The sequence below is a fragment of the Chelonia mydas genome, chromosome 2 (assembly GCF_015237465.2).
Source record: "Chelonia mydas isolate rCheMyd1 chromosome 2, rCheMyd1.pri.v2, whole genome shotgun sequence".
Classification (NCBI taxonomy): Eukaryota; Metazoa; Chordata; order Testudines; family Cheloniidae; genus Chelonia; species Chelonia mydas.
This window is the reverse complement of record NC_057850.1, coordinates 188,204,173-188,231,516: the sequence shown is the minus strand read 5'-3', so window position 1 is coordinate 188,231,516 and position 27,344 is coordinate 188,204,173. Positions and strand designations below refer to the sequence as shown.

Below are 27,344 nucleotides of genomic sequence, written 5' to 3'. Positions count from 1 at the left end.
TCTTACCCAGCTGAGTAGTTTGATCATTCTTCTCTAAGCTAGGATAAATGCACTATCCCTACAGCTACCTTTTCGTTTGTGAGCCTTCTTAACACAAGCCTACCGTTTGTTTTTTTAAATGCCCCAAGAAATAATCCAGTCCATTGAAAAGCAGTACTTGGAACTGTACATCCCAAGTAACTTACAGCAAACTGTATGTGTAAAGTCTATAGTGGAAGGACCATTTTAGCACAGTATTTTTCAGTGTCACAATATTGAGCAGATTTCAGAAGATAATCTGTGGGAACTTTCACTGAAAATGTCCAACTTCATAAGACTGTAAGATGAATACTTCTCCCCAGTCTAAACACAATGGAAGCCCTCTCCATCAAACAGGAGAAATGGCCTTAACGAGAAACAAAGGAGGAAGCAATTTCCTTCATTTTCCTCTAGCAGAAGTGGATATTAATGCCAAACTGTTAGTAGATGAGATGAGAAAGACTGGAAGCAAGTTACTAATATTTTATTTAAAATTTTTAAAATTATTAAAATATTTTAGAAATCCAGTAAAAAACCATAGCACATTTAAAAGGCCACAGGTTTAGAATGGAACATTCTTGAAGTATTTTGAAATACTTCAACTGGAATTTCAAGGCATTTGCAGTACAAGCCAAAGAACTGTACATAGTTATACAACCATTATATTTTCCTAACCCAGTAAACATAAAAAAAACCCTCCTTAAATCTCAAAGTAATGAAAATACAAATTAAATTTGCCAGTTAAAAGTTATCTAGATATACATTACACATGTACAGCAATAAATGAACATATTCAAAGGTGTTTTTATACGTACATTTTATATCTTAAATAGGGCACTATCAAGCTAATTTGCTGTGGCAATCAGTTATACATACTCTATAAAGAACCTCACAAAATGTTTCCCTTTACTGGAAGTTTTGTATTTCTCTTGTACGAGTTGGTTTCTGTGCTTTCAATGGAACTGAAATCAACACGATGGCAAGTGGTGTTATGTCAAAACATCTTTGGCAGAATTCTGGGAATAGTGCAAGATAGTTCACTGCTTTCCAGGTGTGGAGGGTGAAATTGGGAAAGGGGTGGAGGTTGGGGAGGGAACCAAATACAATTGTGGAAGCCTACAGTAACCCAATATCCTTAACAATGGAGTTGACACAGTAACATACAGTAACAACTTTTGATATCTAGTATCCAAGGGATACTGCTTGCTTTTCTCTTCTGTCGATATAGTAATTTTAAGGTACGTTAAATATGGAGTCTAAAAATAAGTAACAATTTCCTGGAAAGCATAAATAGGATAAAAGCTTTGTCACCAAGGAATCTGGTATAAAGACTCATCAGGTGCTTCTGGTGTCTGAGAAGGATCCATTGCAATAGGCTTAAGTCTCTCAACAGGGATGGGAGCAGGCCCATAACCCCATATGCAACTACTGATGACCCTCTCTTGGAGATAGGACACAATGCACAGGTAGGCTGCCAACAGCCATTACTCTCTTCCACAGGTTTTATTACTGATGAAGCAAGAATTTTTTCAGGAACGTTTAATCCTGCTTAAAACTGCCCCTCTCCACTTTTGAGACCAAGCCTAATTTAAAAAAAAAAAAAAAAAAAAGCAAAGAGCGGAGTCTGACAAAAAAAAACATCAAATAGGATATTTTTTTAGAGTGTGAAAAAAATTCCAAACCATTTTTACAGAAATAAAGTCTCTCACTCCAGCCAACGTACAAGTGTGGCTGGGCTCTGAAGGACTTACGTTCAGCTCTCTTCTATTTATATGGTTTCTATGGTTGTTTGTAAAAACTGCTTCCAAATATCTATGAGAAAGTTACATGCTCAGTCTTCATAGGTTCACTTAAAGAAACTCAAATAAGAGTTGTAATCCCAAAAAGTCTTTTTAAACAAAAAATGAAGAGTTTTAGACCAACATCATGCTCATAAAACTTATGCCAACACCACTACACACACACATCATTTTAAGTCAGTAATTCCAGTTCTGTACGTCCACGACAACGTGCATCAACTCACTTGAACCCAAGTCCAGGCTGGTCTAGTGGCAGCACTCTATTGCCACACAAGAGAGACTGCAAGTCTGACAAAAACTGGGTGTGCTTTTGAGGGTCGTGGGCCTGCCACCTCCCAGAGACTGCCCATAGCGGATTAGAAAGTGGAGCTAACTAGTTTCCAAACGTTATCCATTCCCCTTTCATGACATAGTTGATCACAAATGTTTTTCATCCCTTTCTATTGGAAAAAGGCATTTTTGGTCTCTTATTTCGGAAAGAAATAAGTTGATACTCAAATCTAGATGAGGGTCACCCATTTGTTGTTGAGAGTGGTGGAAGCCCCATTGCTGGACAACACACTAGGAACACACGCTGCAGGGAACAGTCCCGACATAGCAAGGGGGTGGACTGAATGCTACTTTCTACTTATATCAAGGTCTCAAAGTGCTCTACAAAGGTGCACAAGTATCTCAATTTTTGCATGGTTTAGTGGTAAGATCATAAGACTGTAAGTCAGGAGACTTGAGTTCTAGTCACTCTTCTGGCACTGACTCCCTATAACAGAAAATCACTTGGCCTCTCTGTACTTCAGTCTCTTCATCTGAAAAATGAACTTAGTAGTTATTCCCTCTTTGTAAAGCATTTTGAGATCATGGGATGTATCTAGGTTCTTCTATTGGTGCCTATAACTTTACTATGTGAGTATCAAATGCACTTTATTATTACAGAGATAAGAAACCATGGCAGAGAGATGACTTAACACACCTCTTCCAACACAAATTTATCTAATTCTATAAAGGGCATTGGAGAGTTAATTGACTCTGCTCTGTCCAAGAGCTGAGTGCTGCAGAGGAAGCACAAATATTGGTTTTTTGACAACGGGGAGTCTCTTCACATACTTTCATGCTGGGGAAAGCATGGCCAACCCCCACACTGGGAAAATAAAATTTAACAAAACAACAAAGGGTTCTTGGTGGAAGTCATTCTAGATATCATTGCAACAAGCTTATTTTTACATTTATATTTAAAATCAAGACTTATAGCCACTTTTGATGCAAAAAGTAAAAAAATTTAGTCAAAACCATGCACAGAGAAATTAACAAAACAGGATGGAGCCAAAGATTGATGATATTCAGCAAAATGTAGTGTTAGTGTCAGATTTCCTTCACAAACAGGTTCAAATGTTCAGGAGCTGACACATTTAACAAAGGGACACCATTACAACCATGTTATGTTTGATCATCAGAAAGTAGCAGCCTTAGAAAAAGCCTCTGATTTCACTTACAATACTTTAACTCTCTAACTACTACTCCTCTGTCCTCAAAATAGGGCGAGAGTAGAAGACAACCTGTTCCTAGAGGGTTTCGTCTCAGTGCTGCCTCAATGATTTAAAGGGCTGTAGGTTTGACATAATACATTTTGGGAAAGTGATGTTAATAGTCTCAAATCATGGAAGACACGGCAAGTGTCATGAAAAGTCAGACAACAAACTACTTTTACATAACAAGTCCTCTAAGATACCAGAGTTTTGGGGGGTTTTTTGGTTAAATATCTACTTTGGGGCACCTCATGCTCTCTTGGAAGTTTGGTGTAAGAATCTCATTTTCCCCTTCCACAGAAAAAAAACCCCAATCTGCAAAAAAAAAAAACAAAAAAAAAAAACACCACTCTTCAACCATCTGAAGAATGCCTTTTCACCACTGCCTTGCATATGTGACTCAACCTGTCTGGTCTTTTGCATCCTTGCACTGCTTGTGCCTAACCCACTGCTCACTAATAGCTTCCCTTTTCATCCCATGGGCTGCTGTCTTAAGTCTAGAAGTTTATACAACTGCTTGCTTACTTATTTATCCATTCACCAACTGAGTTGCACGTAGGTGCAAGGACAAACAATAATCAACTTTCATGACCATTCATCTTCAATTTTACATGGACAAACTGTACATGTTATTAACAGTATGTGTGATGTGCACTGGGACAGTGCCAAAGTTTTATTATTTCATTTTTAAGTTAAAACTTTCCCTGGCAAAGCTTAAGCTAATTACTTTTTGTGCTGCCCTCGTGAACTGAAAGGATTAATTGGTCCCCTTTTTTTAAAATATATCCCTTTAGCTGTTTACAGGCAGTTAGTTTCCTCTCAGTTTTCTTTCCTCTAGGCTGAAAATATTGGCCTCTTAACCTTTCCTCTTAATTTTCAAATTTCTTCTTTCTTTAATGGATTTAACGATATTTTTAAAGAACGCATCACTTACAGCTTTAAACTTCCACAAATATGGAGTGCAAAAGTCACTCTATGATACACCACTTGACTATCAAACACACACAAGCTAGCTGTATCTGTTTTACCGACTGCCTTTAAAAAAGAGCAGTGACTTTCAGAGAGACAAAACAAAACAGAATCTAGAAGTACGGAGTAAGACACACAAGATAAAATCAAAGTAAAGAATGACTCATTTGGGTACAGAAACCTTGATGAGATTGCAAAATTTAGTTTCCCTTTTACATTCACAGTTTAACCGATAAAACAAGGAAAGAGTTTTATTGTACTAATTCATTCTTAGTATCAGAGGCAAGAAGCTGGATATCATATACATAGGTAGGTGTGAATTAATGCAACAGATTTCTAATTCTGGCCTGCTGTATTTACATAAAATTTAAATATTTTTAAAACATAACTCAGAATTTAAGCCTGATGAGTTCCCTTGTACTACAGTCATTCTTCTCAGAAGTCTCAGTGCTTTCAGTTACTGATGTCTATTTTATGTTTAAATTAAAAAAAAATCTATTTGGAGGCAATTTCTTCCTTTTAGAATGTCCTTCTGACAATTATTAGTCAGGACAAGTTAGATGGAGAATTGTACAAACCCTGATGCTCCACATACTATTGTTAAAAAACGTAAGGAGTCTATAAAAGCTTATGATAGGGTCAGACTTGTACAAAGCTGGATAGATGCAAAAGAGAGAGAAGACAAAGTTACCTTCAATGCAGTGGAATAAGTAGGGAAATTAAAGTATTTCACCTTGATTAATTTAACTCATAGAAATTAAAGGACTTTTTTAAAGTTTAGCTTTAGTTATTCAGCGGCTGATTTTCTGGTGTGTTCTGTGTGTTGCCAGTGTTCTCCACTTTATTTTCCTTCACTTTACGATTCTCCATAAAAAAGTGAATACCATCAGCTAGAAATCCTATACTTGCCAAAAAGCCAAACACCTGTGAATGTGAAAAAAACAGTTATTTAAAATGCATGCATAAACATTAATATTATTCCAACTTTGATTGAGAACCTGAAGCAAGAGAACAAGCAATCTTCTTCCTGCAACCCCTCCCCACCCCAGCTTTACTGTAGTATTTCTATATACAGCCAGTCTCCAGTCTGTTGAAGTCAATGGTTCAGTTCTTAACAAAAACAGATCAGAAATCATAAGTGTGACATATTTTTTACTTATATAGTTTTTATTTCTTGAATCAGGTGTGCATGGTACAGGACCTTACTGTTTGATTGCAAGGAATTCAGAGTAAAAACTTTTTACATACTAGCTTAGAAGCAGACATTAATGCTATTTTTTTTTTTTTAAAGTGTTAGGTGAGGTAAGTAGCACAGTAGAGATATAGTCAAGGCCAACTAAAAATGAGTCAAACTGGTGCCTGAGCATTAACGGGATTCTGTGAAGTTTGAGAAAGTTAAGTTTTATACAGTTGATTTGAGCCAACACAATAGAATATAAACAATTAGATCTAAGAGTGAAAGAATTCTTCCATCTCCCTGTTCTGGGGGCGGGGAGGGAGGGAGGGAGGAGCCATGAAAGTGTCTGAGTTAATGTTTGTGACACAAATTAGTATTACAGAAGATAAACATATTCTTCCTGTAAATTCTAAGATCATTCTGATTATAGGATAAGACTTCTTTACTTTTCTAATGAATCTTCAAGAAGAATGTTCTTTCATTTTGATGCTTTATAATTTAGCACAGCAATAATATGGAGACTCTTTAAAAAGTGTGCTGGAGAAGCGAGACACTATGACTTCTCCACATGAATCCCAGAACTGCGGAACATCCAGTGTTCCTTGTGAGCTACATGCCCTGCTGCTCGTCTAACTATTTCTGGTACCATATTGCTTCCTAGATGCTCTGAATATTCTGCACACTTGAACTCTGCAAGTGCCCTCCCTGCTATAACTGACTCCCCAGCTGTATGTCTGTTACCACTACCCACTCATCCTTTATGAAAATGTTCTAGAGTCCCTAGGACAGTGGTCCCCAAACTGTGGTGTGCGGCGTGGAGGAACATTCGGGGGGCGGGAGGGAGGGAGCACCGCCCAGCCCTGCTCAGCCCTCAGACCAGCTCTGATTTCTGCCGCAGCTCTGCTCCAACCCCTGCTCTGCCTCCAGCCCAGCCTCATTCCCTCTCCACCTCTAGCCTCAGCTCGTAGGGTCCCAAAACCATGGGCTCCAGCCCGAGTCCAGACATCTAAACAGCAGTGAAACAGCATCGCAGCCCAAGCCCTGCGAGCCTGAGTCAGCTGGCATGGGCAAGTCACGGATGTCTCTTTGTTGTGGAGAAAGCAAGAACAAAACTGGCGAGTCTGAGAGAAAAGGTGTAGAACCTTGAGGGCCAAGGTCAGAAGGAAGGGTGAAATGAGGATAGTGACCCAAGGAGGGTCAGAAAACATAGGGCCAAGGTTGCAAAGCTAAATGAGGGGACTAAGAGCTTTTCCCAGCATCCACAATATTATGGAGCTCCTAGGGGGCACCGAGCTTCCAGCAAACCTTATGAAGACCACAGCTAGAGAATGTGCCCATCATGTGGATCTCCCACACTCTGTTGTAGCAGAGGTTTATGTACCAGGTCCTAGGAGCCCTAAGGTAGCCACCTTTTCCTGCATCCTTATCTCGACAAATGCATTGCCTTCTGTTTTCTGCCCACAACCTGGCCAGAGCTTCCCTTCCTCTAAACCATGAGCTGAAGGTTTAACACAGTATGGAGTCTGAGGTGTTTTCACATACTTACAATTGCAACAGTTTCAACAGATGACTTATCACTGGTTGCAGCAAACACAATGGAAGCTACAAAAAAGAGAACTCCCACTACTGTAGTGACCCAGAAATCCTGCAATCATTAAAAAAAAGAGAAAATTACAAACTAGGGGAGGCACTGGTTGGTAAAGGAACCAGAAAGGGAGGTAGAACGAGTTTCAGATGGGTATGTGTATTCATGTGTGGTGGAGACTACTCATTTATATTTTAATTGAAAAGGACATAGTCACTTTTTAAAAAAATCTCATTAAACACACATTACCCATGCCACTAGCACAAGAGATTATAAAAATTCCCAGTTTTAATAATCTAATTTACTTTTCACTACAGATTCTCAGTGTTGCCATGTTTGGGTTGCAGAAGAATGTTTGGTTTTTGGAAAAAAAAAAAAAAGTTTCCACTGAAATTTAAAAACAAAACACAAACAAAAAATACCACATGGAAATATTTCTCCTGGTCTTACATTTTGTGAGTTCTGACTTGTTCTTCCCTGTAGCAGGTGGTCACCCACTCCTACCTCAAAAAAGCCCAGGGAGAGGGCTGTGGCAGAGAAGGAAAAGTGGGGCTGATTGGGAGAAACAGCCTCAGCTGGGGCCACGCCCGGCTTAATCAGGGCCCAGCTGGCCCTTATAAGAGGGCAGTGGGCCAAGAGCACACAGAGTCTCCTCTAGCTGTGGAGGGAGATGGGCCTGGCTGCTGGGGAGCGTACCAGGGTACCTGAGGTGAAGCGGAGCTGGGGAAGGCCAGAGGAGCTGGGAGGCTCCAGACTGGAAAAACCGCAGGCCTGGCAGACGGCCTAAGACAAGATACTGGGGTTGCAATAGGGTATCCCAAGGTTAGGCAGAGGCAGCAGGTCCAAACCCCCCTTGCCCATGATGACTGCTTATACGGACTGCAGTTGGCCCCAGTGAAAGGGGACTAGATGGTGATGGGCAGTAGCCCATAGGTTGAGGCAAGGTGGGGATAGAGGGTGGGGCGTTCCCCAGGGAGGGGAGACCCAGATCTGTGGGGTACTGCCTGGAGGGGCAACACTCCAGGTAAAAGGGCACTGGGGTCTGGGAGGGACACAGGGGCCAGCAACAGTGAGACACCAGCAGAGGGTGCTCCGGAGCTGATAAAAAGAGCTAATTCCCAGATGGCCAGCAGGAGGCGCCACTGGGTGAGTCTGTACCCTGTTACATTCCCCTTTACTCATTTTTACTTAATGCAATACCAGGGGAAAAACCTGCACTTCTTGTTTTAGATATCAGAGATGAGAAAACACAGGAAAGCCCTTTTAGGAACAGAATTTGATTCTATCTATAGCCTTTCATACCAAAGGAATCCCAACTTGCTTTACAAAAATGATCTTGAAACAGACATGACAATCACCTGCAAAGTCAGAAATGCAAACATGGGAATTACAGGGTGAAATCATATGGCCTGCGTTATGCAGGAGGTCAGATTAGTTGTTCATAATGGTTGCAGACTTAAAAATGTATTAAACTTAGCTGTAACAAAAGAGATGCACACACATGCTCAAGAGAACTTGTGTTAAATAAAACATGCTTATTGATCCTTAACTAAACCTATTATCACACATAAGAATCTTCACTGTATGTCCGGATAGATAACATTGGAAAATACTGAAATGCACTGTGCCTTCCCTCACCCACAGTAATATGCAGGGAGGAGATTCACTGGTATAGGACTCATTTTGTCAAGTGATTTTTCAAGCAGTTTTAACCCCTTTCTTCACGCTCTTTTATGCCACTCAGCTAGTTAAGGGGCACACAGAGGAGAAACACCTGCTTTGGTCTGAACCCTGGGTCTTTTATCCCAGGTTTAGAACCAGCAGTCAGCTTTCCTGGAAAACAAGCGGTCATCTTTCCAGTTCCACAGCCCAGAGCTGAAACTCTGTATCTCACCATAGCCAATGTGAAAATGTGTAAATAGCTGCTAATATAAAGAAGGTAACTCAGTTAACATTGTGTAGTCTTGTTAACAAATAGTGTATCTTGTCTGGACAGAACCGTTATGTAATTTAAATTGCTTTAACAAAAAACACCTTAAAATTTAGAAGTGAAAATAACTAAAAATAAAGCAGTACCTTACCAATTTGATTAATTTATCCTTCTCAACTTTTTCATACGCAGAGGTGCAATAGACAGTCAGTATCAGGATACTCAGAAAGGTGGCACTGAAACTTATAAACTCGAAGAAGTAAAGCCCACCACATAGGATACAACTCTCCACAATTTCTTCAAGGATGAAGGCCAAAAGGGAAAGCAGCTGTGGAAAAAAAAAAGATTATTCAAATTATCGAATCCATTTTCCAATGTCTGTATCAGGCAGTCAGCTGATATTAAAGCAGTGAAAATAATTATCTCTGATAAAAGAAAAGTTTAAATGTCAAAGCCAAAACAATTTTGTATTTGTGGTTTGTGACCTGACAGACCACTAGACAAGTACAAAAATGCCACAAGTTAAACACTTGATATGTAGAGAAAAATGCAAGCTTGCTGTTAAAATTAATTAATACAGTAGAGGCAGCTGAACAGAACACACTACACCAGACACACACTTGTTGACTATACAATATACATTACCAGTTCATGGTTTCATGCATGAGAGTGAAGGGAGCAGACTAGGAAGACAGGTTTTTGGTTGTCAGATGCTCACTCAGGACAAGCAAAATTGTATTTCTTTCTGCCTATTGGGAATGCTGCAAGACCTGAATGTAATCTCAGGTGCATTGGCTGGTATGTACAGCCCAGAGCTGAAAATGAAAACTAGTGCCCCAGCTTCCTTATAATAAATGGCAGAAGCAGCTCATCCAACTCAGCTGCTACTTGAAATTCTACTTTTGATGCTGATGAACGATTTGTGCCCCCACCATATTTCAGAGAAAGTACACCTAGCTAATTATGCACACACTCCCCACCCCAGTGCAGAATGGGGAAATGGCTCTTTTCCAAAGCAGACAGCAAGTTTTTTTGCTGAGACTAACGTCAGATACACCAATTGGTCAATCTACCCAGAAGTTCTACACTCACCTCAGACCATCTTATTTTCGAGGGAAGGACGCGAGTTATTTTTTTTAAAAGAGACCTCATTTGAGCTACTAAAAAAACAAACAAACAAAAAGTTATGATAACTAGGCTGTCCACAGGACAAGTCACCTTAAAGAAATGTTTCTCTAGCTCGAAGAAAGGAAAACATAGTTGTATTGTTATCCTCTCAAGTGTGTTTGCATAATATTTTGTTTGCAGTTCTCTCATTTTGGCCACTTCCCTATGGCTAGGTTTCCCCATACTATATTACTGACCTAGGGGACAAACCCCAACAGTAAAGATTCAATGGAGTAGGACATTCCAGGAAGGGAGAACCTGACTGGGTCATAAAATTAAGGGTAACTCTATGAAGGCTTTGTTTCCATGCCAACCATTCACTTTTTTACAAATACAACTTGTATCATGCAAGCCTTCCTGGGTAGAGGGCTTAACTTCAGGACTCTATTAATGTTGATCTTAACCTTCAGGTATCACTCTTAACAAGACTTTGCTCATCTCCACACCCACCCCCCTCATAGCCTGTATCTACACTGGCAAATGCATGATTTGCAATTCATTACTGTTGCAGCAGCTGCAAAGACTGCAGTGTAGACAGGCCTTCAGCACTTTTACCAACACATCATCTAACCAACGTGCCAGTCTACTCTGAACAGGTTTAGGCAACATGGAGGTGAAAATAAGAGACCTGTCTCAACTACATCTAGTGGTGCTACCAAAGGCAGAATGCAACAGTAGGAAATTTTGACCCTGTAATTGAATTGCAGACGAATGGTTGGGGTTTTTTTTGTTTGTTTGTTTTTGGGGGGAGGGAGGGTTTCCACTGAAATTTCAAACCAAAACCAAAACACATGGAAATATTTCTCCTAGTCTTACATTTTGTATAGACCAGGCCACAGACAGCTAATGCCATCACCTTTGCAGTACTACCTATCTCTACCAACTTTATGGTCAGAATCCATGATTTGACTATACGCAGACAGCATGCTCATCTCTAGAGAAAATGTTATTAGTTTTAATATCTTTAAATTTACAAAGCAAAATTAACCTATAAAAGTTTATGCGACTGAAAGCAGAGTCAGAATGAGCTCTACCCTGACATCTGGTGGTGAGCTGTGGAAAAGGATTTCAGGGGCTGATCTTGTTTGCATGGGCACTCTTGTTTGCATGGGCACACCCACCCTGCCTAGCATGATGGACTGCTTGCCCAAATGGTCACTTTGGCTGCTGTGGGATCAGTCTCTCTGTTATTGGGGCAGGAGTAATAAAGTGTTGTTATCCTGGTTATGTGAATCAAGGACAGGAGAACTGTACTTGGCATTTTATGACAGAGGGACTCGCCCACAACTATGTAGCACTCGCTAGGCAAGGGACAAGGGGTTCCAAAACCCAGGGAATTGAAAGAGGCTGGGGACAGGTATGTGTACCTGGTAGTATGGGCCCCTTCTGAGGGCCCTAAACACTACTTTGATCTCTCCTCTCTCCATGGTGTAATAACAGAGCTAATTTTGGCTCCATTAGGAGTCTTGTTACATGCTGCAGAGCTGAAGTCACTGACACCTAGGTCTGAGCATTAGACCTACTTTGGGCTAGTGGTGCACCAGCCCTGAGGCTCCCCCTACTACCAGCTAAAAATCACTGAGAGCTGAAATTGGTGAAGTTGCTGAGAGCTGTGTTAAGTGGGAGGGACATGAAGACAAGTTGGTCAGCGGACAGCAGGACGGCTAGCGCAGAGAGCGGAGCAGATAGCTGGGCGGCTGGCGGAGAGGAGCGGACAGCCGGCGGAGAGGCATGGAGTGGAGTGGATAGCAGGGCAGCTGATGGACAGGCGCGGCTGGTGGCGAAGACTGCAGCAGAACCCCATGGAGAGGCGTGGCACTTGGCCATTGACCCGAGCAGCGGAGCATGTAAGATGCCCCCCATACCTCCCTCCACTTCCACCCAGGCTGGGAGGTAAACTCTGCAGATGAATTTCTGAACTCTGGGGGGGCTGCACTGACCAAGGACAGTGGGGGAGGGAGGGTGGTGACTAGTGGGTTGCTGGATTTAAGAGCCTGAGGGGAAAAGGACACTGCCAAACTTACTTGGGGGTGGGTCTTTTGCTCATGGTTGGTGTTATGAATCCTGTTCGTGGTGTTTCCCCAACATAATGCTGCATTGTTTCCCTCCTTTATTAAAAGGTTTTTGCTACTCTCAGACTCTGTGCTTGCGAGAGGGGAAGTATTGCAGTTTAGTATTGCCTGGGGGGTGGTATGTAATTGTCCCAGGTCACTGGGTGCGGGCCCGAGCCGGTTTTGCATTGTGTTATTGAAACGGAACCCCTAGATACTGAACCCGGCCCTTGTTGCTGCCAACTCTGACGGGCAGAAGGGTTACATGACATTGCTATGGTTTTACAACTCTATGTCCTGCCACTTTAGATAAAAATCCTTATTAATTACATTGTTGCTACGCCTGTATAATAGAACTAGATGGGTCAATTTCACTTGTAAGCCCAAGTATCAGTCCTACTAGACACAGAAAACCTTGGGAAAACCAGTACTCTCCAAAGCCTTCTCTATACTTAAGTTTTGACACTACCTATGCTGGCATAGTTAGACAAACCCCACCCCCAGTGTACCAGCAGTTAAACCCATAGGAAAGTGCTTAGACTGATATACTTTAGGCTATGTCTACACTAGGATTGCTTTACCAATATAATATACCGGTATTCCTATACTGGCAAAGCACACCTAGTGTGAATGCAGCTACATCAACAAAGTTATGCTTGTACTGGTATAGTACAACTATCTCCCATCTGTACAATCTATATCAGGAAAATCTCATTTTTTTCCTAGTACAGGTGGTGTCTACACTACAGACTTCTGGGGGCAGAGCTACGTCAGTCAGGGATTACACCTTTTCACACACCTGACTGTAAAGCTATGCCAGCACAAGTCTGTAGTGCAGACATGGCCTTATTCCAGTTCAGCAAAGCAAAATAAGTTATACCGGTATAACTACATCCACACCAACGCTTTCACTGGCATAACTATATTGGTAAAATATCACACACCAGCATAGTTACACCAGTAAAACTTTTTAAATAGACCAAGCCTAAGAATCAGGATTGTCATCTTCCCTGTTTATCCAAAGATTTTGATAATATCTCCATCTCCCCCTTTACATCTTTAAATAATCACTCTAACTAGGTTCCACTGTCTGATTTTCATATAATAGCACAATAATATGTATTTGGACTCACTAAAAGGCAGAAAAATATTTTAATTAAAAACACTTATTTTGGACAATTAGTTGCCAGTGTCCATTTAAAGAGTTGGAATTCAAAACAGCTACTTTTGACTGATATTTTCTAGTTAATAACTTGCACCAAGCTGCTGCACATGCTACATAGTGGGTCCTAGTCAAGGAAAATAATGTACAGCCTGAGTTTTTCTTTTAATATGATTATTATTAGCAGGTCAGCACATGTGAACTGTAAATTTCCCAATCTAAACCGTGCCCAGAGGGCAACATTTCAGACTAATATTCTATATTGAATACTCAACAGTATTAAACAGGATGCATCTTAAAGAGTGAAAAGAACTACAGCTAAGAAACAAAAACAATAAGGCCATTTCTCAGCGTACTTCCTTTTTCTCCTGTAGTTGCCATTAGGCAGATTGCTTAGAAATCAACTTCTGCATAAAATAATGATTACTATAGATTTCTCCAAAATATTTCAAATCCATTTTTGAGGATGTATGGGGGATGTCCTTTTTTGCACTTGCTTTTTAAATTAAAAAGCAAAGATAGCCATTACAGGTATTTTCCATTTCCTCATTACAGTGTTTATCACAAGCACACTGAAAATGTGCGTCACATGTTTTCATTTTCATTCATAATTTCTGCTCTTTATCAGCAATGAAGAGTTTCAGTATGAATCACCTTCGCCGCCCAGTGAAAAAGTAGAGCAGAAAAGAAGCAACATAATTGCTAGAAACCCACTTTGAACAGAGCTCAGAAACCCAAATAACCATGACGCTGGAGCAATGGTGCTCCTCCGCTTGATCCAAAACCAAATGGCTCATGAATATTTACTAACAGCCATCCTTTTGTCCCTGAAAGTCATTCAGCTGCTTGCATGTTAATGAACGTGCCACAGTTAAATTTAAAATCAGTGATGAAGAGGAAAGGTATCACCATTTAAAGGACTTCCTTCAGGTAAAGAGGTTTTTCCTACATGCAGGATTTGACAGCATATGTCAACCATGCTTTTCCTATTATGTAAATTGGCAGCTGTGGGTTTTTTTTGTAACTACTCCTTCAAGCTCAATTTCTTATTATAAGCTTTAGCGGGAATTTATTTAAAAGGAAATGTACTGTCCTTTTCTCCCTACAACTGAGTTCTTTATCTGGAATTATGAAGACTTAATTGCTCTATTCTTAATTGGTATTTTCTTCTGCATTTCTGTTAACTGTACTCATCTGTAGAAGGGACAGTTAACTGCTTACTATGCTCTTTTGAGTGCTCTCCTTAAACTGTTGCAAGGGGAAAAACAAAAACACAGGAGTTGTCTAGCAAGATGAGGAAGGAAAAACTGATTTTAAATAGTTCTTTTTTAATTGTATATCTAACTTCACTTTATACATTCATAGTATTCTGTTAAAGCTAATTAACACATCAAATAATTATTTCTCATATTAACAAAGGGCCATCATCCGTCCTACATTATTATTTGTAGTGTGGTAGAGCCTAAAAATCCCAGTCAGAGTCTAAGACCCCAGGATGCTAGATGCTGGACAAACATGGATTTTCCTCAATAGGGCACAGGAGATTCCACGTTTCAGAGTTTCCTCAGAATCATTGTCTAGGGTCCCCTGCCTTTAAAACCTGCAGAGGTCCTGACAGCCACACAGCTCTTTAGAGGCTAACTGGAGCCGAAGTACCTGTGGAGGACAAATGCCTCTGCACTATACTTCCCTAATTATCCACTCTCCCTGAGAGCACAGTTCCTTAGAAAAAAGTGCTACCATGAGGTCCCTCCCAGAAAAGCACAGAAAATCATCTTAAGGACTTTCAACCAGCTGTAATTTCTGTTTGAATTAGCACTCTGAAAACTCTTAGACCCATGGGTAAACCACCTGTAGAGAATGGCTGCTCCCTCGCTTCTCTTCCTTTCCAGAATTGCAGAGCCTTTACTGTGCAGAGTCTTCTATACCAGAGGTTCTCAAACACGGTGGGTTGGAGGGGCTTGAGAAGGTGCTGGCAGCAGCACTGCCTTCAGAGCTGGGTGCCCAGCCAGCAGCCACCATGCTCCGGCCACCCAGCTCTGAAGGCAATGCCGCCGCCAGCAGCAGCGCATAAGTAAGGGTGTCATGATACGGTATTGCCTATATACTTAAATGGCTGTTTGAATCAATACCTTACTGTTTTAGATACTTACTGAGAGCTGCATGTTGATTTAAAAGTAAATAAATCAGTATATATATTTGTGTGGCAGTAGGAAGGGCATAAACTACTACAGATATAAAAAAAGGGGGGCGTGATCAAATAAGTTTGAGAACCTCTGTTCTACACTGTCTGAAGACCACTAGGGAGAATGTACCCAAGTTCTGTCTCTCCTCTACAATGTCAGTTTACCCTCTGCTATGCAGTGCACAGGGTAGCAATGTGGCCAAAAAAGTATTACAGCTCACTTTTAATACATTATCCCCATGTTGCGCATCCTCACCCATCCACCCGATATTAATACCCTCCTTTATCACTTGAATGATAGTCACTTATTGATACTAACATTATATACACTCTTAGTAGTTATGTATAATTCTGTTAAGCCTTAATGTTAGATAGGTCTGAACATACAAACTAAAGTTGTGAAAACAAAGGAAAGTTAAAGAAATGAAATACTTGCATATGAAATTGTAACTGTTTAACCACTGTTGTTTAGAGCCTCAATTGTAGCATTTCCCCAGTGAAATCTTCTGGTTTAAAATTACATACAAAGATTGCTATTCAAAGGATTCTGCTGATTTCACAAGTCTTTAAAAGCAGGGTTTGTGCAGTGAATGAATAGTTCAGAAGCAAGAGCAGATCTTTAAGCTTAAATTATAACTTTCCTTTTCAGTCTAGCGTTATGCACTGAGGTTTCTGCATTCAATACTTTTTCTTTTTAAATCCGCCACTTAAATGACAAATTTTATTGCTTTAGTTATCAATTCAGAATCCTAGGTCTTGGCACAATGTGCCTTCTCCGATCCAACTTTCTACAGAATTTGAACCAGTTTTGGATTGAAACTAAATTCCTTTTGTATTAACCAAAATTAAAAGAACTCCATGCAAAACTCAAAGTTCTAAATACCAAATGCCAAAGTTAATACTTAATACCAAAGTTCTTTGGCAGGTACGTTTTTATGTGATACACAAAAGTGGTTTCAAAAAGAGGCTTCAGCAGTCAGCAATATCTTATCATTATTTATCTCTAACAACTATGAGTCATAAATAGAGAGTCCCCTCCATTGAGAATATCATGCCATGATCTTAAAAAGTGGAAAGTAGTTCTCTGCAGTTGGCTTTACAGTATATTAGGGAATATTGTACCATACATATAATGGAATCACAGATGATTTGCTGTATGTAACATCCTATTTAAAAAGCACCCTAGAAAAGTGGTAGTTAGTTTGCAATTTTAAGATTGCAGTACTCAGTTTTAATCATTGTTTTGCATATTATCTGTATGACGTTAGTTTCTAGCACCCCAATGTGCTATTTATTGTAAAAAAATATAGTGAGAGACAGTTGCTACCCCAAAGAGCTGAATAGACAACATAGACAAGAGAGTGGGAGGGGAATAAGAGACAGAGGTAATATGACCTTCCCAATGCCACACAGTAGGTCAATGGTAAAGCCAAGATTGGAACTCACTTCTGCTAACTCCCATTGCGCTATCCATTAGACCACATTACTACACAACAGATTGCAGAGATTACACTAACATATTACCTGGATTTCTTACTTTCTCTTTCATATTACTTACCTGGATTTCCAAAACAAGTAAAACTATTTCACAAATAATTTTTAAGTAAACTGAAGCATTTATACGCTTTCATTCGACAAGGGCATGTCACTCATAGAAAGCTACCTGAATTTCACCCACAGTAATGTATAAGATTTATTTTTGAATTTGTGTCTGGACCAAGAACCAGGGTAGATAAAAATCAATGATTTTTTTTTTTAAAAAAAATTTAAAAAAAGGTTTTTTTTTAAAAAAATGCTTTCTGAGGAAAAAAACCTATCTAAAGATAGTTTTAATTAAGATACATTATAGCTCAAAGATCTCTCATCATGGAATAGGGATTATAAATTCTAATTCTATAGTATGAGACAATATATTCATGTAATGTTTAAGAAAAGTTTTGTAAATGAGTTCCAATAGTTCATGGATTAGGGACCCAATCTTATGGTGTTCCAGGGGCTTCTGTATAGATTATTTAGGTTTATCTTTCTATCTACCCAATGGGACACAGTGCTCAGTGTAGAACAGGGGTGGTCAAACTTTTTGGCCTGAGGGCTGCATCGGGTTTCTGAAATTGTATGAAGGGCCGGTTAGAATCATAGAATATCAGGGTTGGAAGGGACCTCAGGAGGTCATTTAGTCCAACCCCCTGCTCAAAGCAGGACCAATCCCCAATTAAAGCATCCCAGCCAGGGCTTTGTCAAGCCTGACCTTAAAAACTTCTAAGGAAGGAGATTCTACCACCTCCCTAGGTAACGCATTCCAGTGTTTCACCACCCTCCTAGTGAAAAAGTTTTTCCTAATATCCAACCTAAACCTCCCCACTGCAACTTGAGACCATTACTCCTTGTCCTGTCCTCTTCTACCACTGAGAATAGTCTAGAACCATCCTCTCTGGAACCACCTCTCAGGTAGCTGAAAGCAGCTATCAAATCCCCCCTCATTCTTCTCTTCTGCAGACTAAACAATCCCAGTTCCCTCAGCCTCTCCTCATAAGTCATGTGTTCCAGACCCCTAATCATTTTTCAAAAAAGAAAAGGAGTACTTGTGGCACCTTAGAGACTAACCAATTTATTTGAGCATAAGCTTTCGTGAGCTACAGCTCACTTCATCGGATGTGAGCTGCAGCTCACGAAAGCTTATGCTCAAATAAATTGGTTAGTCTCTAAGGTGCCACAAGTACTCCTTTTCTTTTTGCGAATACAGACTAACACGGCTGTTACTCTGAAACTAATCATTTTTGTTGCCCTTCGCTGGACTCTCTCCAATTTATCCACATCCTTCTTGTAGTGTGGGGCCCAAAACTGGGCACAGTACTCCAGATGAGGCGTCACCAATGTCGAATAGAGGGGGACGATCACGTCCCTCGATCTGCTCGCTATGCCCCTACTTATACATCCCAAAATGTCATTGGCCTTCTTGGCAACAAGGGCACAGTGCTGACTCATATCCAGCTTCTCATCCACTGTCACCCCTAGGTCCTTTTCCGCAGAACTGCTGCCTAGCCATTCGGTCCCTAGTCTGTAGCGGTGCATTGGGTTCTTCCGTCCTAAGTGCAGGACCCTGCACTTATCCTTATTGAACCTCATCAGATTTCTTTTGGCCCAATCCTCCAATTTGTCTAGGTCCCTCTGTATCCTATCCCTGCCCTCCAGCGTATCTACCACTCCTCCTAGTTTAGTATCATCCACAAATTTGCTGAGAGTGCAATCCACACCATCCTCCAGATCATTTATGAAGATATTGAACAAAACCGGCCCCAGGACCGACCCCTGGGGCACTCCACTTGACACCGGCTGCCAACTAGACATGGAGCCATTGATCACTACCCGTTGAGCCCGACAATCTAGCCAACTTTCTACCCACCTTATAGTGCATTCATCCAGCCCATACTTCTTTAACTTGCTGACAAGAAAACTGTGGGAGCTGAGCCTCCCCAAACAACCAGGCGTGGGCTGGCCCTGCTCCCTGCCTGAACCCCCCTGCTTCTTGCCCCCTAACAGCTCCCCCCAAGACTCCTGCCCCATCCAACCCCTCTTCTCATTCCTGACTGCCCCCCGGGGACCCCTGCCCCATCCAACCATCCCTTCTCCCTGACCACCTCCGGAACCCCTGCCCCTGACTGTCCCCCGCCGCTGCATCCAACCCCCCTGACCCTTGCCCCCATTCAACCCCGCTGTTCCCCACCTTCTGACAGCCCCGCCCCCTATCCACACCCCTGCCCCCCCTCCCCGAACTCTCCTGCCCTCTATACAACCCCCCCTCCCCCGGCTCTTACTGCACTGCCTGGAACACCGGTGGCTGGTGGTGCGAAAGCCGCACGGCCCAGAGCACCAAGACAGGCAGCTGCAGCTGTGCAGCCTCGCCACCTAGAGCACTGCGCCAGCAGCGCAGTGAGCCGAGACTGCGGGGGAGTGGCCGGGGGCTAGCCTCCTGGGCCGGGCAGGAGAGTCCTGCAGGCTGGATGTGGCCCGCGGTCCGTAGTTTGCCCACCTCTGGTCTAGAAGATACCATCAGAAATTATTAGTTTTGCAGTTCTCAAACTGTGGATTTGTGTCTCCAGAGATAACATACTTGTTAACAGCAAAAATGTTTTTAAATAAAGAAATAAATAATATATAGAGGTGAGTAATAACAGACCTCAACCTTATTGTCCCTCTGCAAATTTGTGTACACAGAGCCAATCCTTACCTCTCTCTAAAAGTGCAACATTTCAAAAAGTTCAATAAATAGAAGATTGTTGGGGGCGGAACAGATCTGGAAAAGAAGTAGTCTGGAGATAAATGTGAGAAGGGAGGGACAGGCAGTAGAAACAAAAGTGAAACCGTTTGAGCAGCATATTCCAGAAGTCTTGAGGTCTTTCTGGATGTAGCCTTCATTGATTTGAGATCTACCATACCATTCTCTCACTAGAAGGGAAAACCTATAATGGCAGCAGACCGTAAAAGAGACCCAGTTGGGGTCTCATCTATCTCTGAGTTGTGAAGAATACATATTAAGGTTATAACAACCAACAAGAATGCACTTTTATGTAGAAATCCATGACTAAATCGAGCCCGACTAGTGATTTAAATCAATTTGATTTAAATCAAATCCACCCTGCCAAGAACTCAAAGATTTGTGCATTTTGGGATAGAAAGAAGCAAGGTAGAGCCCCGCACAGATAAAAAATTTGTATCCACATTCAATCCACAAACATGGTCCGCAAATATCCGCATCCGTGGATATCCACACATTTGCAGGGCTCTAAAGATTAAAGAAGAAGTATCTCTCTGATGAGCTAAAGAGAAATCTGGCTTTGGTTACCTACCCTTCTGGTGTCCCTACAGTGACGAGATAAGGCCACAAACTGCCAAAGCTTTAAGAACTGTTGAGTTTGTGCTCACATGGGCCCAGCATTCTCTTGTCTTGTTTTTGCTTATGAATGGTTCTAGCAATTTCCCTCTCCCCCCTAACCGGAAAGGCTGTTGCCAGAGGGATGCACCTGTAGTTGTCTATGAAGGCACATATATATAAATATATAAATTACTGGGACTGTTTATATGAGCAAAGTGTTTGCATGGCAGTAATACCCACCAGGCTCATTTTATCTAACAGTAAATGTTTTATCATTAAAAAATAAAACAAATCAAAGAACAAGTTTACCCTCAAAAATATTTATATAAAGCACTTTAGGGCTTTGAGAATTGTTTAAATATAAATTTAAACCATAACTTTCTGAAGTTTTGTGTGTTACCTTACCATTGCCTGGCATATTCTTTTTTTTTTTTTTTAAATGACTGTCATATGTTTTCAAATGTTATGGTCCTCTTTTTGGCAGTGCCTGATTAATGACCAAGGGCAGAAATCACCTGATGCTCTTGTGAGTATGACATTGCAGACTTAAAACCCACTCAGCTTTCAGGAAAACTGATACTGACATTTTATTGTTGAGTCCTGTTCCCATTTAGGTTTCACTATCTTCCCTAAAGCCAAACCATGCTGTGCTGTTTTCATTTTTGTATATATTAACCAGAAATTTGAGAGAGATCATTTATGACCTCCCACATTTATGAATAAGGAGCAAAAGATTACACAAAATACACATAAAAAGCCAGCAGAAGAGGATTCCTTCCTTTTGAAGACTTAGGATTCTTTTGACTTAGAGTGATCCACTATGTAACACTCCAACCCCACTACAGTAGCTCACCACAATATAATGAGGCTCAATCAAGATTTTCTACCACCTATATTAATGGAATGGAGCCCCTGGTACAGAACGTTAAGGCCTTCACATAAGTTCAGACCAGTTTAATTTTAAGTTCAAATGCTAAGACCACAAATAGAATGCCACAGTGGACTGCGTGCTCCGGATCCTGCTTATTATTTGAACCTACAAAACCAATTGAAATCACTTGCTAAATATAGCACAAACTTCTAAACAGTCAGTGTCTGTGATTGTACTGTCCAAACAGGTGTGCCATACTGGTTCTGTGAAGATGTCTCCACAGTAATAATAGTTTGAGTCTGCAGAAGCGATATTACAATCGCAATGCCAGTTCACCAATATACTGGCCTTTAAAAGTTGAAAGTGTTCTATTTAATATTACCAGGAGTTATACATTTGCCATTTGATTTAGACTATTGTTTTAACTTTTTAAATTCAGTTAAGACTTTTTATATCAAGCTAAATTCTCTGACTGAAGTAAATGGTGGCTCTGTGTCTACATTTAAAAGAAGACGTATCTGTACTAACTTCTATTTTGGTTAGGAGTCTAGGATATTATTTTTAAGATTTGTTTTTGTTAGAGTAAGGTTTTGTCTTAACATGTTATTGGTCATTTTTATATGCCATCTGATATTTTGTGCAATGATAGATATAGCCTACAAAATGGAAATCAAAAGAGGCAGTAAAAGATTGCAGACAGAAAAAACACAGAAAACTCACTAATGAAAAAGGAAAAACATTAAATTTACACAGTAACAACTACATTTACAACTTCATACTTATAGCAACAGTATTCATTGCCAAATAAAACACAAGCAACACAACCAAGGGACAGCTGGAAACATTCTTTTTTGTTGTACTCAATTTTGTCCTCTTTTTAAGTAGACAGCTTAGTTTATAACAGAGAATTATAAACTTAACACAATAGCCAGGATTTCTATGGCTCTAACATGAAGCAGATTTATATCAACATCCAAATAAATAAAAGGCACCATAAAAATAAAGTTTTCTTTTTAGTGGACTTGAAACAAGTGATTTTTTGAAAATCTACTAATCTAGTTAAGCATTCACGTCCAAGTACAAAGGGAGAATGGTGTCAAGACAAGAACAACAAAGAGCAGGGGAGTGGTGTGGAAAGAAGGAAGGCTGTAAATGGGGAGGGGGAAAGTGACATTGTGCAAGACAACAGGTTAAGAAATATTAATTAAGGTTGTATGCAGTGTTGGTGTAGCCTCTTGGTCTCCGGATATTAGAGAGAGAAGGTGGGTGCAGGGATATATTTTATTAGACCAATTTCCACTGGTGAGAGACCGGCTTTCGAGCTTACACGGCTCCTCTTTTCACTTCAGAGACCTGAAGAAGAGCTCAGTGTAAGCTCGAAAGCTGCCCTCTCACCAGCAGAAGCTGGCCTAATAAAAGAGATTAATGAACCAAAGATGGGTGAGGTAATTAATGTTTGTTAACCCCTTATTTGCTTTGTGACCCTGCACTGTATGGTCAAGTCAACAAAAGCGTCAACCCTACTGCACACAGCACACCACCCTCTACTCCAAAGCCAGCCGTGCCAGAGCACAGGGCAGGTCCCAGGTAAATGCAGGGACAACAGCAAGGGGGCAGAGGACCCACAGAAATGCAGGGCTAAGAAGGACCAGGCCAGCCCCCTGCGCTGGGGCAGCGCCAAGCGTTTCTACAGGCCCCCGACATTTCCCCAGAGCAGGCGGAGCTGCTGTCTGGTTTCACCAGAGAAACAGGCAACCCCCGCTCCGGAGCGCACGAGTCACAGCGCTGCGCTCCGCCGCACCCCGGCCCTGCCTGGCGTGAGCGATAAACAGGGCCACGTCCGGGACCAGAGCGGGGCCACACCTCGCACCCCCACGGGCTGGGCGCGCTTGCAGCGGGGCGGGCAGGCGCGGGCGCTCAGCTCCGGGCCGCAAGACCAGCGAGAGGCTCGAGCCGCCCGGGACCAGCCCGGCAAGGCTGCGACACATCGAGTTTCTCGGCGCCGCGCCGCGCCGCGCCGCGCGTCCCCCCGCCCCGCGTAGGCCCGCGAGGCCGGGGCTCACTCACCGCTTGCGCCGCTTTGAGCAGCAGGCGCTGCAGGGTGAGCCGGTGGAGGGTGCAGGCGCAGGCGCAGGGCTTGCTCTGCGGCTCGCGCTGCAGCTCGGTGGTCTGGTTGTACACGGCGCCGTTGTCCATAGCAGGCGGGGCGGGCTCCGGCAGCCCGAGCTGCGGCCAAACGAAACCCAAAGGCCGGGCTGCGCCGCCCGCGGGCCACCAGGGCGCAGGAACGTCCCTCCGCCGCCGGGGAAAAGCGCGAATCCGGCAGCGGCCCGGTCGCGCCGCCTCCCTGGACTCCCAGCCCCGCGCTTCGGGGAAACCCCGCCCAGCGTTGAAGTCCCCGTCACGTCCCCTGTGCCCGCCCCGGGGTGCCTGCGGCGCCTGAGCGCCCTGACCTGTGCTGAGGGGCGTTTTCCCCAGTAACATGCGTTTTAGATGAAAAGAACAGGAGGACTTGTGGCACCTTAGAGACTAACCAGTTTATTTGAGCATAAGCTGTAGCTCACGAAAGCTTACGCTCAAATAAATTGGTTCGTCTCTAAGGTGCCACAAGTCCTCCTGTTCTTTTTGCGAATACAGACTAACACGGCTGCTACTCTGAAACGAGTTGTAGATAGTGAGTCATCGGTAACTTTCCTTGCGGCTTGGACAGGAGCGCGGCTGCAGTCCGGGACTGCCCTCGGCTTGTCAGTAGGCCCACGCCAAGCTGGAGGAGCTTCCCCAACCCCCCCGGGAATACCCAGGGTAATTCCAGTTCCTTCCCTGGGCAAAGTCCGGCCCCATATCCCCCTGTGACGACTCCCTCTTCTCCTTCTCCTACCGCTCTACTCATTCCTTGAGGGGGACCCCCATTGTCCCCGTCCACTTTCAGGGAGGAGTTACAGGGCTCTGTCCTTGGTCCTCCTGATCCTCCCCACCCTTACCTTACCTGTGGGTAATCTCATCCACAAATTCAACTACCATCTCTAGGTAGGTGAATGAGATCTCTACTCCAACCTGGCTCCGGTCCAAACAAATCTCAACCAGCTGTTTGATACCTTCCTCCTGACATCTACCCCTCAGCTCAAGTTCTACAAAGCTAAAACAGCCACCCCCCAACCCAAGCTCTCCCTGCTATCTCCTTCCCTTGATCACTGTGAGCAACACTAGTATCTTGGCTGTCACTTAAGTCAATAGCCTGGGTATCATCTTGGCTCAGACCTCGCTCTAGGTTTTCACAACTAGGCTATAGCAAAGTTCTGCAGCTTCTTTCTCTAGAACATCTCTGGAATATAGCCTTTCCTATCCACCCACACCAGAAACTCTCATCCAGGTTCTCATCATCTCAGTCCTCCACCTTTTTCTCTGGCTTTGACAAATGCAGTCTTATCCCATTCACATCCATTTGCATGCTGCTGCAAAAATCATTTTCCTAGCCCATCACTTTGACCACGTTTCCCCTCTTTGCACCCCTCCACTGGCTCCCTCATCGGTTGTATCAAATATGTAAGCTACCTTTTCACTTTCAAAGCCCACCTCTCATTCAGTAAACAAAAGTCAGCTCCCACCTTCACTTAGCCCATCATAGCAGCTTGTCCACTTATTACATTTTCAGACAAGCACCTTCATGCTTTCTCCGATGCTGCCTCTCACGTTTGGGAGGTACACCCTGCAAACATTTGCCAATCCCCTTCATTGTTCTCCTTCAAATTTCACCTAAAAACCTCTCCTTTGCTGCGATGCCTACAAAAAACTTGACAATGGTTAGGCTGCTGGTGTGCTGCGACCACTGCCCATTGGACGGATCAATGTTGTCTCAATGTTTCCTTGTACTTCTCTGTCTATATCCAGCTGTTGTCTCTTGCCTTATACTTAGATTGTAAGTTATTTGGGGCAGGGACCATCTTTTTGTTCTATGTTTATACAGCATGTAGCCAAGTGGGGTCCTGATCCATGACTGGGACTCCTATGCACTACAATACAAATAAGTATTAGGTGCTACCCAAACAGAAAAGAAGGAATGACCCTTGCTCCAAGGAGCAAAACACACTAGAGCCATAAAAGTGGAGGGGAGGACAAATGAGGAAACACGTCTAGAGAGAGAAAGCAAGCTGGAGACTGTCCCCATATTGGTTATATGAGGGCATATTAGGATAAACAACCCCACTTGGGCTAACTGTGGAATTTTAAAGCACATGCTGCTACGAAGGGCCTGCTCCAGTAAATGCTGATGCACTTATGTTTACATGCAAACATAGTTCTACCTAGAAGTCAATGGGCCTGGCAAACATTAAACAATAGTGCTCATCTCTTACATGGTGCTTTTCATCAGTAGATCTCAAAGCACGTTACAAAAGAGATAAGTATCATTACCCCTATTTTACAAATAGGGAAACAGACAGAGAGAGGTAAAGTGACTCACCCAAGGTCACCTAGCAGTCCAGCAGAGCCAGGACTAGAATCCAAGTCTCCTGAGTCCCAGTCCAATAAACTGTCTTCTAACTCATTTATATAGTTACTTCTGAACTTAAGTAGCTGCAGGATGAGTGCCTAACTCCTGCAGCTAGCAGCTGTGGCAGATTTGTTAAGCTAATTTGTTGACCAGGCACTAGAAAGAAACAAAGAACCATATTCTCCCTGTGCAAGCTATAATAAACATGATTCCCTGCCCCCCAGTAAATTGGGTATATAATTATTATATCAAGCACCTGCTCAGGAGATGGATTCACAGTGTGCTGGATCGTTTATTTGTTCCTTTGTATATTTCAAATTTGGTGGTAGGTTGCTATAGAGGATGACACACTGTTCTTTTTTTCCTTCCCCCCCCCGGGGCGATGAACGGTTTTTCTTCCTTGCTTTTTTATAGAAAATCTTTTCCAGTAATTAGAACAAGCCTGTCTCTCACTCTTCTGGGTATGTTGGACAGTGAAATAGAAAAGATCTCTGTTTCAATCTCTTCTCTTATAGTTCGATGTGTAGTAGTAGGATTTTATGTTTGTATTTTGTATAATTTAGAATGAAGGATAAAGAATAATAAGATAAGTAGAATGTATTAAATGCATTAATGTATGATTTGACCATATCCTGCCAGCCACCCTTTTTGAATAGCAGAAAGGAATGGTCTAATGTGCCATTGGTAGAGATGCATCAGCCAGAATCTGTGTCGGGGCAGATTTCAAGGCAGTAACAGACCTTTTAGGGTCACCACTTTGTTGTAAGTTTAGCATTTAAAATAAATAAAAGAACGCAATGATTGTTTTTCTTTTGCATTGCAACTTGATGTTCCTGTTCAAATGTTTTGTGTAAATCAATTCTGTTTTGTGTATGAATGGGAAATGTGTGTGTTAAAAGATAAGTTTGAAGGCCATCACCGAATCTTATGTTCTAGGGAGGAACCAAAAACAGATGCAAGGGCATTGATGGCAGTGGCACCAATTTAGCCCCGTAGTGAAGACAAGCCCTTAGAAGGAGGGGCCGATTGAGTAGAAGTATGGGTGGTTGATCCCCTTTTTTCCTGTTTGGCTTCTCTTCTGAATAATTCATGGAGTTTAGAGAAGAAGTGATGATGGTACTGGAATGGCCTGGAACTTTGAGCAGTTTGGGTTCTACTAAACTCTCTTTTTGTTGCAGGCATGTAAATCCCCAGTGACCACAATGTTGCCCTGGAATCCTTGAGTGTGTGTAGAGAGGACTCCGTATATTCACTGAAGAGCTTGGATCCTTCAAGCACCTTTCTGGGAAGACCAGAGAACTTGAGCCAGGACACACTCATGATCACAGCTGTGGCAATGTACCTGGAGGCTGTGTTGATGGCATCTAGGGCAGCTTGGAGGGAGCTTTTTGAGATTAACTGCCCATACAAGATGGGCTAAAATTGCTCTCTTTGGACTTGTGGGAGGTGATAAATAAAATGTGTAAATTCTGAGTATGTGGTAAAGTTGTATTTTGCCATCAAGGCCTTATAGTTGGCAATACGAAATTGAAGAACAGCTGACAAGTA

At 42.2% G+C, this 27,344-nt stretch overlaps 1 protein-coding gene and 1 long non-coding RNA gene across 2 annotated transcripts; one reads left to right on the top strand and one right to left on the bottom strand.

The window, feature by feature from the left end:
- Positions 1-487: 487 nt before the first annotated feature.
- Positions 488-23,796, bottom strand: CMTM6 (CKLF like MARVEL transmembrane domain containing 6). The gene is made up of 4 exons (XM_037890370.2): positions 23,375-23,796; positions 9,150-9,326; positions 7,030-7,128; positions 488-5,230 (listed from the first exon to the last, which is right to left on the bottom strand). The coding sequence occupies exons 1-4, from the start codon at positions 23,789-23,791 to the stop codon at positions 5,090-5,092; spliced, it is 834 nt and encodes a 277-aa protein (XP_037746298.2). The 5' UTR covers positions 23,792-23,796; the 3' UTR covers positions 488-5,089.
- LOC119565383 lies at positions 22,996-27,269 on the top strand. The gene is made up of 2 exons (XR_006288946.1): positions 22,996-23,408; positions 26,975-27,269. It is a non-coding gene; the product is annotated as an uncharacterized LOC119565383 (long non-coding RNA).
- The last annotated feature ends 75 nt before the right edge of the window (positions 27,270-27,344 follow it).